Source organism: Dendrobium catenatum, unplaced genomic scaffold (genome assembly GCF_001605985.2).
Source record: "Dendrobium catenatum unplaced genomic scaffold, ASM160598v2 fragScaff_scaffold_651, whole genome shotgun sequence".
Taxonomy (NCBI): domain Eukaryota; kingdom Viridiplantae; phylum Streptophyta; class Magnoliopsida; order Asparagales; family Orchidaceae; genus Dendrobium; species Dendrobium catenatum.
The window spans coordinates 995,786-1,011,043 of NW_021319113.1; the positions used below are offsets into that span (position 1 = coordinate 995,786).

Sequence of the window (15,258 nt, forward strand, 5' to 3'; positions counted from 1 at the left end):
ACATTACTGATTCATCACCAGTTCATCCCTAAGCTAATCTACATATTGAGATTGCGTCAGATTCCACAATCAGGATCCTATAAATATTTTTCATAAGTTTCTAACAAATGCTTAATACTAAGTTAAATGTTGCAGAGATGAGGATGTTCAGGTGGATGAGTGGCTTTACCTTTAGAGATAGGATACGAAATGAGCATATACATGAAAAGGTTGGAGTAGCTCCAGTAGAAGATAAGATTAGAGAGAGTCGCCTTAGATGGTTTGGTCACATTAAACGGAGGCCTTCCGATGACCCTGTTAGGAAAGCAGATGTATTAGATTTAACTTATGTTAAGAAAGGTAGAAGTAGACCTAAAAAGACTTGGCTAGAAAATATTAGAAATGATCTTTCTTTATTAGATTTAAACGAGAATTTGACTTTTAACTGGACACAATGGAGAAAAAAGATTCATGCAGCCGACCTCACGTAGTGGGACAAAGACTTGATGTTGTTGTTGCTTCTAACAAATGCTTGTATGATAAAAAAAAAAAGCAACTTTATCAAAGTATTTCCACTCTCCACAAAACAAATCTTCAAAGGAGCTCAGAATCCCTGCACTGATCACACACAAAACCAGCAGAGGACAAAGCTTGAGCATTCAAGTCTTGCCTGCAGCATGAAAATGGAGTTTTAGTACAAAAATAAAAAAATTTGTACTAAAACTCCGTTTTAGAAAGCAATAAAAAGCCGTCCCAAACGAAGCCTAAGTCAATGCACTTGTGTAGTTTACAACCCTTTGAGATGAATGCTATGGATAAACTACAGGAATATAATGACTCAATGAGATTTTGTTGCTTTGAAATGCCATGATGTTATATTATAAGTTCCTATAATGGTATAGTATCATGTAGTGAAAGGTTGTTTGGGTTTGTGATTGATGGTTATAATTTATAAATTGCTATATATCGTGTATACGTGATTTTTTATGATTGTGCAATCAAAAAAGTAATTCTTCAATTTTGATGATGATGAATGATGAGCACCACTTCTTTTCAATGTTCTTTGCTATTTAATATGTATGTTTAGGTTGCACGTTGATAGTTGTGCTGAAGACATGATTTCTTTTGCATTAACAAATCATAATTCAAAGAAATATTTTACTTTGTAATTATGTTTAATTTCATTTGTTAGATGGAGGACTCCAATACCATCATTGAAAGTACTTCTTTTCTTGAAAATGTACAAGTTGTTAGTGATGGAATTGAAATTGAAGTAGAGATTAATGAATTTGATGATGTTGATATTGGTGATATCAATGGAAAAGAAAAAGATGGGGTAAAAGTTCTTAAGAAAACAAGAAGGATGACCTCAATTGTATGTGGTCATTATGAGATGTTAACCTAGCTGTTGATGACAAACAAATATGAAAATGTAGAAAATACGGTGCAATTAATCAATGTGACAGTAAAAATGGGACAAATAATTTAAAACGTCATTAGCATGTTTGTAAGAACTAAGAAGAGAAATACCCGTGATATAGGCCAGCTAATTTTGCAGTCGAATTCTAGCTCATCAATTTCCTTGGCCGATGTTAAGTTTGACCACCAAGAGTTCCATGATCTATTCACTGCTTGCATTATTATGTATGATCTGTCATTTCAGTGTGTTAAATGAGTCGGTGTACGTGCATTACTTGAGGAATGAAGGGAATTATTACATGATCTACCAAGGGAAGATGAACTTCAACTAGTTGACTATCTATGCCTATGCAGGCATCTAAAATCTGAATGGTTTTGCACAGAGAGGAATTTCTACAGCTCACTACTAGTTGCAGCTTTGCTAGTGCCTAGCAATGGGCCAATGACTCGTTCTTACATCTTTACTTTATACTTTATTGGTTAATTTGCTGCTACTACCTTTATTATTATTTATTAAATTTATTTGCTTCTGCTACTGCCTTTAGTATTATCTATTTGCTGTTGCTACTGTCTTTAGTATTATCTATATACTGGTTTAGTTGCTGCTGCTACAGCCTTCGTTATTATCTATTTATTAGTTTGTTTGCTGCTGAGACTGGCTTCAGTATTATCAATTTCCTATTTTATTTGCAGCTGCTACTGCCTTTATTATTATTTATTTGTTGCTGTTACAGCCTTTACATAAGTTTAAGCTTCATTTGGGACAATTTTTTTATTGTTTCTTAAAGCAATTTTTTAATAAAAAAATTAACCGTCACAAATAAAACCTTACTCAAATAGCATGACAGCATTTATGCAAAAGAAAAAGAATTTACATTCCTTCAAACCAGAAAGTCATCTAAGGAACATCATCACTAAGTAGTCACAACTTGCATCACAAAATAAGATTACTATGTATGAGGAGATAAGCATAAACTACATTACTGATTCATCACCAGTTCATCCAGATTCCACAATCAGGATCCTATAAATATTTTTCATAAGCTTCTAACAAATGCTTAATACGAGATGAGGATGCTCAGGTGGATGAGTGACTTTACCTTTAAAGATAGGATACGAAATGAGCATATACATAAAAAGATTGGAGTAGCTCCAGTGGAAGATAAGATTAGAGAGAGCCATCTTAGATGGGTTGGTCACATAAAACGGCGGCTTTCCAATGACCCGGTTAGGAAAGTAGAGGTATAAGATTTGAGTTATGTTAAGAAAAGTAGAGATAGACCTAAAAAGACTTGGCTAGAAAATATTAGAAATGATTTTTCTTTATTAGATTTAAACGAGAATTTGACTTTTAACTGGACACAATGCAGAAAAAAGATTCATGTAGACGACCTCACTTAGTGGGACAAAGGCTTGATGTTGTTGTTGCTTCTAACAAATGCTTGTATGATAAAAAAAAAAACAACTTTATCAAAGTATTTCCACTCTCCACTAACCAAATCTTCAAAGGAGCTCAGAATCCCTGCACTGATCACACACAAAACCAGCAGAGGACAAAGCTTGAGCATTCAAGTCTTGCCTGCAGCATGGCCTATTACATGTATCACATTTTGGGAGCTGAAGCCAGCAGCCAGCACACAACACATGTGGGCAGGCTGTATCCTCTCCAAGCTCATCTTCGTCGACGCAGCCTCCGCATTCCTCGCACCTTGCAATGCAGAAGAAGCAACCTCTACATTGGCTCCACCTGTTCCTCATTGTCCTGCAGTTTGCATTATATCAAATGATTAAGAGCAGTGGAAGCTAGGCAAAAAGAGTTCTGAAGTTAACAAGCAAGCTTGTTGAGGATCAGCATTTTAGATGTGAAGGTTCCTCCTAGCAACTGAGGAAGAATGGCTAGCTACATCGAGAGGGTAAGCTGGACTTTGGGTTAGCTGCAGGATAATGCTAGTAATATAAGAAATATTTTCAGAAGGAGAATATTAAGCTAAATAACTTATTAAATTTAATTTAGAATTAGAATTCACTTATTTTTTCCACCAGAAAAGCTTTTGTGCTGTACAATCTACACGGTAATACAACCCGTCTATATTTCTTTAGGTTATTTGGTTTCTTTCGTTTCTACGCTTATAGATATTCCAGGAGAAAACAATACAATATACAACCTCACCGCAAAAATAAAGAGTTTTTAATATATTAGGGTTTCATTTGGGATGGCTTACTGCTTTCTGAAACAGCTTTCTAGTAAAAAAAATTAATTTAAGAAATTTTCGTATTAAAAATATGCTTTAGAAAGCAATAAAAAAGTTGTCCCAAACAAAGCCTAAATGTCATATCAATGGAGTTCAAGCTAGGTTATCCTCAATTTGAAATCAAAGATTTCAAATTCAACTCGAGCAAAGTTCGTTTATGCAATAAAGATATAGTGAGTTCAAGATAACGTTCTCCAAATATATGATTATAGTTGTAAGAAAATACTGATTTATGGAATACAGGTTTCGTTTGAGACAACTTTCTTACTATTTTTCAAAGCAGTTTTTTAATATAAAATTTTTTTAAACTAGATATTTTTGTATTAAAAAATCTGTTTTAAAAATTAGTAAGAAAGTTCTTCCAAACAAAGCCTAGTTAACCATGATGACGCCTTTTACTAGTAGCATGCTTTTCTTTTAGGAAAACCGCCTACCTTTTCAACTTAGTTCACCATATATGACAAAATCCCAATTTAGAAAGATAAATATTGTTTATTATACAAAGTAAAATTACTAGGTTAGCAAATTAGCTAAGATTAAAAAAAAAGGTACCAACCTGCACTCCTCTCTGGTGCAATCAAATACCATCCCCACATTCTTGCACTTGGGGCAGATATCAACATCAATTGGACGTCCATCATCACTGTCAAGAGCAAGGGAGCTCCAACCGCTGTAGAAAGATGCATGAAAAGCTTCTTGTTGTTTGTTTTTGCACAAGAGAGATTTCAGCACGTTAAGATGTTCTCTTTTTATGTTGCAGAGACCGTTGAGTCGAAGACATTCAAGATGGCCCTTATGCTCAGCCAACCGCATGACAGCTCTCACAACACCATCTGCAGTTAAAGCCGTGCAACCAGGAATACACAGCTGCTAAATGTTTTCAATGTTAAAAAACTCAAAATGTATTCATATAACAGAAAAAAATCTGTATTTTACCATAATATTCTTTTCTTGCTTTGCAATCAACAATTAGCCATTGTCAAGCATATCGATACGATTCATTTTCAAATGATCTTTCATCAATAAAGATGTGACATGTCCTTTAAATAATAATTTTGCTGTCAAATGGCATCACATGCAAACAATTACGATTGGGCCCTCTAACTGGGTGGTTTTGCCTCAAATGCCATGATTAAATTACGTAACATCTAGAGCCCGTAAAATTTCCAATGGCTAAAAACCCTTTGAGTGATAGATCATTAGGTACACTTCATAGGATACAAAGTGCTGAGGAAGCTGTATAGAAAGAAAAGAGCATAACACAAAAAGGCAAGAAATAGAGAACCAAAAGGTTTAGAAACCTGTAAAAGTGTTCATAATATTCTCTATTCTCCTATGAGCCCAATTTCTCTCTGTATATTTCTTAGGAACTATATTTCTAAAAAAAAAAAAGGAAAATGATATACTATAGTCCTTTAATTAGTTATAGGAGCAGAGAATGATAAGTAGTGGTGGTATAAGTCGTAAGTGAAAGAAGCAAATAGGCCTGCGAAGCTCGTAGTATAACGTGAGTCCGCATCAGTTCTCCCCCACTTCAGAAGAGTCTGCACTCGATAATGTAAGTTTGGTAGCTGCTCCATTTGATAGATAGTAAGGAAAAATATCTTCAACATTGAAAGTGGCAGAACATCTAGTGGTAAGTCCACAATGTAGGCGTTATCATTAATTATTTGCTTAATTGCAATTGGGCCAGTTTTTCGGGGGCTGAGCTTCGAATAGGTTCCTAACAGGAATCTTTCTCTCCTTAATCGGACCATTACCAGCTCACATGGATGGAAGATCTTTGGACGACAGTGCAGATCAGTATTTCTTTTATAAGAGTCATTAGATTGCTCTAACTTGCTGTGAATATCTTCAAGCATTAGTTTAAAATTTTCAGCCAACCTACCTGCTGCAGCATTATGGCACTTTGGGATGATAGCTAAGTCCACTACGTGATTTGGTGTCTTTGTGTATACTATACTGAAGTGGCACATTCCTATAGACTTGTTAGGCATCTGAGTTGTAAGCAAACTCAGCTTGAATTAAGACTTCATCCCATTGCTTCGTATTATCCTGTACCAAACATCTAAGCATGTTGCCAGGTGTCCTATTTACCACTTCCATTTGTTCGTCTGTTTGTGGGTGGTATGTCAAGCTGAGCTTAATTTCTATCTTGAGCTGCTTCCAAAGCTCCCTCCAAAAATGGCTAATGAACTTCACGTCACAATCTAAGGTAAATACTTCGGGGCAACCCATGAAGCCGAACAATTTCATGGAAGAACAACCGTTCTACTCCAAAGGCGACGCACATTTTCTTATAAGAAATAAAATGGGACATCTTAGAGAACCTTTCAACCACAACTATGATAGAATCGGCGCCTCTCTTTGTATGAGGTATGCCCAATACAAAGTCCATGCTCAAGTCCTCCCAAATAGACATTGGGACCGGTAATGGTGTATAAAGACTTACATTCTAGCAAACTCCCTTGTAGACTTGACATACGTAACATCTTGCAACGAAATAAGTTACATCCCTCCTTAGGTGAGGCCAAAAAAATCGCAATTGCATCTGTTCAACGGTCTTCTCTCACCCCGGGTGTGCTGACAAGCCTCCTCCATGTATTTCTCTAATTAACTGCTGCCACCACACGGAGGACGAAGGGATGCACAGAGAATTGCCCTTGAACAAGAAACCGTGCCTCAATGTATAATTACCAAATGGCTTGTTAGTGGAACAATGTTCCCAAGGTGTGGAAAAATTCTTATCATGGCAGTACAAGTCCTTGAGTAATTCCAAACCAGATATCTCAGTTTGGAGTTTAATAAGCAAGGCCGGCCGTTTGCTACCAGATTCTGACTGTTGGATTTGTATTTCAGGACAAAGCTAATTTTTTTAAAAAATATTACCCACTGAGCATGCATCTGATTGATACTTTTTTTAGTATTCAAATACTGTAGAGCTTGATGATCACTACATAAAACAAAGTCCTGATGGAGCAAATAATGTTCCCATTGCTTAAGAGCTCTCACAACCGCATAAAGTTCATGATAGTAAACAGACCACTTTTTATCTCACGGGACTTAATTCTCACTAAAAAATTCAATGGGTTTGTTGTCTTTGAACAACACTGCACCAACTCCAATAACTAAAGCATCCGTGTCTAAATTAAACGGTTTGTTAAAATCTGGCATAGTGAGCACTGGAGTAGAAATTAAGGATGTTTTGATAGTTTCAAAACTATGTTGCTATTATACATTCCACATAAAGATTTATTGTTTCAAGCAGTCTGTAATAGGCACTATAATTACACTGAATCCACAAATAAATATTCGATAAAAGTTAGCAAACCCATGGAAGATATGAACTTCAGTAAGTGCATGTTGACGAGGACAATCTTTTATGGCGGTAACCTTGCAGGGGTCCATGCTAACACAATTTGCATAAATGATAAAACCCAAAAAATGAACTGATGTTGTGGCAAATTCACATTTGTATTTGTTTAAGTACAATTTGTGCTTGCTTAATAATGCAAAAACTTCCACTAGGTGCTTCCAATGGTCATCAGTAGACGGACTATAGATCAAGATATCATCAAAATAAACTACGCAACACTTACTGAGTAATGGTTTTAGAATTTCATTCATCAAGCACATAAACATGGATGGAGCATTGCATAAACCAAACAACATTATCTTCCACTCGTATAGGCCATCATGAGTCTTGAAAGCTATATTCCACTCATCATTGAGCCGTATCTATATTTGATTATACCCACTGCGCAAGTCCATCTTGGAGAATATAATGGCGCTTGTTAAATGATGCAACATATCTTTCAATCTTGCTACATGAAATTGGTATTTAACCGTAATCTTGTTAATAGTTCAGCTATCAATGCATATTCACCATGAGCCATCCTTCTTTGGTACTAATAAAGCGGGCATCGCACAGGGGCTTAGGCAAGGTTGGATCATCTGTTTTTGTATCAAATCATCAACAATTTTTTGAATGGTCTGGTGTTCGGCAAGGCTCATGTTGTAGAGCGGTAAATTCGGTAAGGTGGCTCCCGAAATTAGATGAATTTGATGTTGTATGGACCGCAGTGGAGGGAGCTAGTTTGGGAGGTGAATAGGGGCTACATCCAAAAAATTTGATAGTAGTTGAAGCACTTCCATAGGGTAATGGGAGGGAGGACTTAAAAAAAAAAATTTCTTCATCCATGAAGACAACAAACAACGCCTTGTTTGCACGCTCTGAATGTAGGAGCGAATTCCCAAAAACAACACATAAAGCAGGTTTCTCATTGTTGTCAGATACAGAGGCGTGTTGTGGATTAGGGAGCAAACACAACTTCCAGTTTTTCCATTCAAAAGTGTATGCATCTGTATGCCCGTCATACGTAATCCCCATATCGAACTGCCATGAACGCCCAAGGATAAGGTAACAAACATCCATGTCTAGGACATCACACAAAACTTCACAAGTATAGTGTTTCCAATCGAGAAATTCACCCTGCACATGTTGGATACTAGAATTTCCATGCCTCTCTTTACCCAGCTAATCCTATAAGGATTTGGGCTCTTTGTTGTCTTTAAATGCAATGCATTAAAAACATATCGCAAAATGATGTTTTCAGTGCAGCCATTATCAATTAAAAGGTCGCACACCTTATCATTAATCATGCACTTAGTCCCGAAGATGACATTTCGTTATGAAGCAACAGTCTGTTGTAGAGTCAATAACAACTTTTCCAGAATGCAGATTATCGGTTCTCCTTCATCCCCTTCGACCTCCTCATATTCATCATCAATATCACCTTCGGCTGTAGCATGATTGGCTTTGGATTCGCCTTCCAAGAGCTGTAGTTGTTGGCGATTTGGACACTCGTTAGATTTGTGGCCTGGTTGAAAGCACTTCATAGTGTTCGGTTTGGCATATGGATTATCATTGATCAGCGCCTTTGGTCTGCTTGCAAATTTGTTCTCAGTAACATGTTGAGCCTGTCTTGTAGTTGCATTGCTCTTGCTGATTGGTTTGGCAATTGTGGGAATGTGGTTCTTATTGTCAAATGTGGAGTAATAAGTGAAGTGTCACCGATTTGCAAAAACACAAGGTGGGCGATTCAACTATATCTCAGCCTTCAAAGCAAAGTTGAAGCATGTACAATGAACAAATAGAGTTCAGTTCCAACTTGTCTTGAATGGCTTCTTTCAATCCTCCAATATAACGAGCTACAATTTGATTGTTGCGGGCACTAAGGCGGTAGAATTCTTCCATACAATCACTAACGCTTCTATTGCCTTGATAACAATGCTCGTACTTCATATACAACAACAACACAAAATCAATGGGCAGGAAGCGACCCCAGAGTAACTATTTCATCCGTGACCAACTCCGAATAGATCCTTTACCTTCTTTATACCTGGTTTGTAGAATCTGCTGCCACTACGCACTTGCACCACCTCTCAATTTGCCAATTATATATTTAATTTGCTTGTCAGCAAGAATATCTATATATATTCAAAGAATGTCTCGATGAACCATTCCCAATCAAGGTAATCCTCCATATGTAACCTGCCGTCAAAGAATTGGATATCCATTTTTACAGGAAAGTCCCCTTGTGGCTTGGGTGGGCCTCTGACCCTACGCGGCCTTAAATAGGGAACTTCTTCGTCTGCAGAATCAGATATATCTCCCTGATGTTGGAAATTTGCTTCCATGTCTGAAGTCGTGAGTTCAGGTCTATCCACGCGCATCTCTAGATGTGGTTAACAGACGTTTTGCCTCGATGAAGACCCATTCAGCAGTCAAGTGAAGCAACTCAAGCGATGGGTTGCGTATTACCATCGCATTTTAGTGGAGAATGAGTAAAAATTGGCTTTAAGTTCATCTAGTTATATGAGTATACTTGATTGAGTTGTCAACATTGCGTTCTCGCTCTGATCGTCGTTAAGAGCATTTTTCCTGCTGCTTTCTGCCTTGTCAAACACCCTCATCAAGCTCTGATACTAATTTGTTGAGGAAGCTGTATAGCAAGAAAAGAACATAACACCAAAATGCAAGAAACATATAACCAAAAGGTTTAGCAACATGTAAAAGTATTGATAATATTCTCTATTCTCCTTTGAGCCCAGATTCTCTATGTATATTTCTTAGGAACTATATTTCTAAAAAAAAAAAAAAAATGTTGTACTATATTCCTTTAATTTGTTATAGGAGCAGAGAACGCTAAGTAGTGGTGGTATAAGTTGTAAGTAGAAGAAGTAAATAGGCCTGCGGAGTTGGTAGTAAAACGTGAGTCCACATCACAAAGCCCTCTGTTACATATATTTGATTTAAATTTATCCCCTTAAATAAATATCTACCCCCAGTCTCTAAGATTTCGTAAGACAAAGCAACTCAAGCTACCAACAATAATATTTCAGTTAGATTGGGTCGACTACCTCCTCTAGTTAAATAAATTAGGGATCATGATAACCCGTGATGATAGAATAATTGGATCTTGATCGAGACCATCACTATTCCCCCCACTTTCTGCTCTAAATATAAAGTGATAAATTTCAATCCTAAATCAATTAGCTGCTAGTATACACCTAGCACTTAGTGCCTATAGAATGATTAATCTTAATCAAAAAAATTTTTGGTTACCAAATGGGTAATCAACCATAGAGGCTTGTATCTATGAGAAATTTGGAACTACATCATAAAGTTCTCACAAAATGAGAGCAAAATATCTGGATAACATCTTATTTTCGATAAAAATAACCTTCTAAAAACTTGATCTAAAATACCTAAACTGTCTCAATTGAGGCCGGAGCACGTATTTTTTTTAGGCCGGGCATGTATTTTTAGGGCTCATACATGCAACGCAAAGAAAGAGCTTAGCCTTGATGGTTGCTCTCTTAATCCTTCAATCTTTTAGAGTTCTCGACATCCTTAAATTGGTCTAAAATCTTCTGCCTCAATTTATAGGCAGCTTCAAATTGCATAGTTATCTCATTTATAATTAGTGTTTTCTTCAGTATATTTAGTGTTTTGTTCGCATCACATCCACACAAATCCCATTCCAATCCTTTAGGATTCGCATATGATAGTCCACAACATTATAACTAAATTTCTCACAGTTTTTGTAGGTTTGTCTGCTAATATGAACCTTTATTTATACATAAAACACCCGAATACTAAATCCGTCTTCCAGATGTGTGAGTCTTTATTCGGAAAAACCAAAGACATTTAAATTTAAATACAATTAAATCAAATCAATAATTATCCAAAGAAGCATAATATTTAAATTCAAATATGGTAAACCGTATGTATCCAACAAAACAAACACACCTTGGTGATGTAGGGATTTTGATCAACAACGTGCAGGAGACTGGCGTCAGTGACCCGCCAGCAACGCAGCAATGCTAAGGATTTCAAATTTCCCCTCGCGAAGGATGTAATCCACAAAAGGAAGTCGTCACGAATCTTTGTACTGAGCGGCGGTTCGACGATGATGTGGCGCCACAGCGTCTCGTTGGCCGAGATCTCGTCGCTGAAAGCCCTGCACACTTGCCGACATGCGAGGCGATCCGGCAGCCGGAGATAGCCAAGGACGAAGAACAGAGCTCGGTGAGGTTCAGCAGCGTCGCCGGCTGGAATATTGGGGAAGACGTTCTCAGCAGTGGGAGGTGTTTCCATTGACAGAGTGTAGCAGCAGATAAGGCCGCCAGTGGTTAATGCATATCGACGAATTTTATACATTTAAATATGCGATTTTTAAATTTTTTATATTTATCTATATATCATATATTAATCTTTCAATTATATCAAAAAAAATATTAATATATTTTATACATTAGAATATTAAACTTAGGGATTTAAATATTATATAAAAATTTTCTTGTTATGTATGATAAATTTCCCAACTATGGTCAATAATTTTGTGTCTACAAAACTTAAATTTTAATCAAAATTGGTCTAAGGGGTCATTTGGTTTGCTAAAAAGAAGGTAATGTGAAAGCAAAGCAATATAAAATAAATTTAATGTATTTAATTTAAAATTATTTAGTTGGGAGTAAAATAAATTTAATAGATTTTTGGGTTAGTTTAGAGTAAATCTCAGTGAACGAGCAATAATCAATGTTAGTGGCAACTGTCGGCGACTAGTGCCAAGCTGTCGGGGCTAGCTAGCAAGAGCCACGGCACATTAAGTTTTTGTTTGGGACGACTTTTTTAATACTTCTTAAAGTAGCTTTTAAGTACAAAAATTTTAACTTTTGTATTAGAAAGCTATTTTAAGATGCAACATGAAAGCCGTCCCAAACGAAACCTAAATAACTAGAAGAATTTGCAGTATGTTTAACAATAGATCAAATATAATTATTTTTAAATACATCAAATTCTTATATTGCATTTGAAAATCACCCAACTAAATGCTTAAATTTTGAAATGCACGAATTTAGAATGTTTTTTTTTATTATTATTTTTAGAATGTATTACACTATAAATGCATTTAACCAAACGACACCCAACTTTGCTTGATTTTGAAGATAACTTTTTCAAAATTAATTTAAAAAGCATTACACTATAAATGCAAACAATCAAATTGCAGCCATATTTGCTTGATTCCGATAATTTTTTTTTCAAAATTAATTCCAACAATTTAAATATAAATATAGAAACAATTAAATACTATAGAAAAAAAAATAATTATAAGTAGATAAAAAAAGAACCTTTTTTTTTTTGGGAAAGATAAAAAAAGAACTTGATAAGAGCCGAAAAATTACTCTGATATTGAGCAATTTTCAAACAAAAATTATGTTCCATTAAAACCTCCATTCAAGCTGAATTTCTTAAGAAAAATATAATGTTTGAAATCTATTTAATAAGAGTTTTCAATTAGTTGAATACTAAGGCTTCCTTTCTTACTACTTAAAACAATTTTCTAGTATAAAATTTTTAATTTTTATACTAGAAAGCTATTTTAAGAAGCGTAAGAAAGCCATCCCAAATGAAGACTAAGCCTTCGTTTGGGACGGCTTTCTTTCCGCTTTATAAAGTAGCTTCCTAGTACAAAAATTTATTTTTTTACTAAAAAGTTGCTTTAAAAAGCAATACGAAAACCTTCGTTTGGGACAATTTTTCTCTGCTTTAAGAAATAATAAGAAAGCCCAAATTAAGCCTCCATTTGGTACGGCTTTTTTATTGTTTTTTAAAATAATTTTCTAGAATAAAAATTAAAATTTTTGTACTAAAAAACTACTTTAAAAAATAAAAAAAAATCATCCCAAACGAAGCATAAATGTAATATAATTGATTTAAAAAAACAATGCTGAAATCCTGCAAGAAACAATTCAATATATACATACATGGTGCGTGATAAATACATTGCATTTAAATCATTTAATTTACTTGAGAAAGATATAAAATAAATTTCGTTTGATTGCTCGGATCAAAATTACCTGAACGGTGCTTTTGGAAGTCCACAAGCATGCTTTTGTGCAGAGAAACATAGAACAAACGATTCTTAGAGTTTGAAATGCATTCTGAAATTACATCAAATGTTTCATTTTAGCTGATGATGGTACCATTAAGAAACAGTTCAGACTCACTGTATTTAGACGCAGAGATATATAAATATATTTGCTTGCAAACCCGAAAGTTGGCTGCGTTCATGGCCGCTGATGATCTAAGGGTTCCACAGCTGTCCTGAAGAGAAGAATGTAAACCTTTTCGATCGAAAAGTACAAGAAACCTCCCAAAGAATGTGTCACGTAAGAACCAAAGCTCGTACCCACAATGCAATGCCATGCTGGGCCATATGAAGAATCAAATTCCTGTAAACACGAGAAATTAAAGCAACCATCAATGTAGAACAGACAGTAAGTGCAAAAAGAAAACAGTGAGACAATAAGGGAAAACAGGAGAACCAACAATTAAAGGACACCTGGAGGTTGATCAATGGGGAATGGGCAAGCAATTAAGTCGGACAGCATCCGACAGCCAACCAGAACGCGCCACGTTACTTTTTTGCTCGGTACTGGTGCTCGGTACTGCTGTGTACCGGATGCGGTGGCGGGTTCTGATTGGCCACCAAACCATCCGGCGTTCGCACAGAATAATTTCTCAGCAATTAAAGTATGCATGTAACTCCAGATAATTATTGGAAAGTGAGGGAGCAGTTAAAGCTTCTTCATTCATTATTTTTGCATAACCCTAATGCTTCTTAAGAAGGGAGCATTTCTAGTATTACAAAAATCATAAAACACCTATTAACTATCTAGTACCAATCTAACTACATTAATTACCTAACAATTTACTGAAAATTTTCACCATATTATCCTAGATTCATTAATTTTTCAAAATATTTCTGAACTTTGAAGTTTCATCATGTTATCCTAGGATATAATTGATTGTTTTTTGTATACTCTTTAGATATATATCCATGGCTATTTCCTTATATTACGTTATCAAGTTTTCAGATAAAATAATCTTATGATCTTTGCAAGGTTATTTTTTTCTTTTAAAGAATATATATATTTGATTTGGTGACAATTTTTTGAAGTAGCCAGATATTCTTCACATTTCCTAAAATATATAATAGCTATTATAAGATCATAGACCACTGTGAAATCAGTTACAGTTTTTTTCCATTATATTTCAATCTCCTATTTCATAAACCACCATGAATTCTCTCATATCCCATTCCATTACAACATATAATTCAATTTATATTGCCTCTAATAACCATCATTTCTTCATTAGGCACACACGATAGTCATTCATCTACTTCCCAAAATTACTTTTTTTAATTATCATCTAATCAGTCTGAAGAAGAATAAGCACAAACTACATTCATAATATCTTCACCGATAATTATCTTAATCTTCAACTATTTATCTATTGATATTTTTTTTCATTCCAATTAATTTCTTGAAAATAGATAATAATTATTCTCTTCTTATCATATTGTCTTCTTCTCATTCAAAGTTCTCAAATTCTATATGATAAATCCAAACTTATATTCAAACAAAGTCAACCTTGCTTAATTTTTGCTACAGTTGAGTAAACTTGTGACGCATCACTTGAACCGTGTGTCCTAGCATATAGCTTCGCTTTCCTTTCACCACAATCAAATTAAATTGTGGTGCGCAAATATGGATAATGTCTATGCTCATCTTTGTTTACTTCTCACCACTTCAATGTTTATCACATAGAATTTAAAAGTTGCAAAACACCATCATTTTTGCATAAATAAATAAATTAAAAAAAAAAACGGTTCCTACTCAATGATATGCGCTTTTCTTTTAAGCACAAAATAGCTCAAAAATATAAAATCTATGTCATGAATTATGATATAACAGGGAATCCTTTCCAACTCAATGAACAAATATGAACAGCATTATATCAATGGTAACAATGTATCAGCAGACTTGTATTACAAAATTCAAAATTTATGGACCAGGTTCAACCATAAACAAGAAAAAAAAGGAAGCATAAACAATTATTAGGACTCGAGCAATAAATAAATTAGCATACTTAGTGACAAAAATCAAACATAATGTTACCTTGTTGAGAATTGCAACTTCACCCCCAAATGAGATTTAAGAGGAAAAACTCCCTCCTCCCCCCCCACCCCACCCC

General features: G+C 35.1%; 1 protein-coding gene and 1 pseudogene across 1 annotated transcript; both read right to left on the bottom strand.

The window, feature by feature from the left end:
• Positions 1–482: 482 nt before the first annotated feature.
• LOC110115532 (F-box protein SKIP28) lies at positions 483–11,369 on the bottom strand. Its single transcript, XM_020848796.2, has 4 exons — positions 10,966–11,369; positions 4,207–4,517; positions 2,978–3,160; positions 483–649 (listed from the first exon to the last, which is right to left on the bottom strand). The coding sequence occupies exons 1-4, from the start codon at positions 11,311–11,313 to the stop codon at positions 574–576; spliced, it is 918 nt and encodes a 305-aa protein (XP_020704455.1). The 5' UTR covers positions 11,314–11,369; the 3' UTR covers positions 483–573.
• A 1,652-nt stretch (positions 11,370–13,021) lies between these two features.
• The window catches only part of LOC110115546, a 17,710-nt pseudogene continuing 15,473 nt past the window's right edge, over positions 13,022–15,258 (bottom strand).

Coding starts and splice junctions, on each gene's coding strand:
- LOC110115532 (XM_020848796.2), bottom strand. CDS start 11,313: ATGGAAACACCTCCCACTGCTGAGAACGTCTTCCCCAATATTCCAGCC. Junction 4,518..10,965: donor AAAATCCCTACATCACCAAG/GTGTGTTTGTTT, acceptor AACATTTAGCAG/CTGTGTATTCCTGGTTGCAC. Junction 650..2,977: donor TGTAATAGGCCATGCTGCAG/GCAAGACTTGAA, acceptor TTCATGCTGCAG/GCAAGACTTGAATGCTCAAG.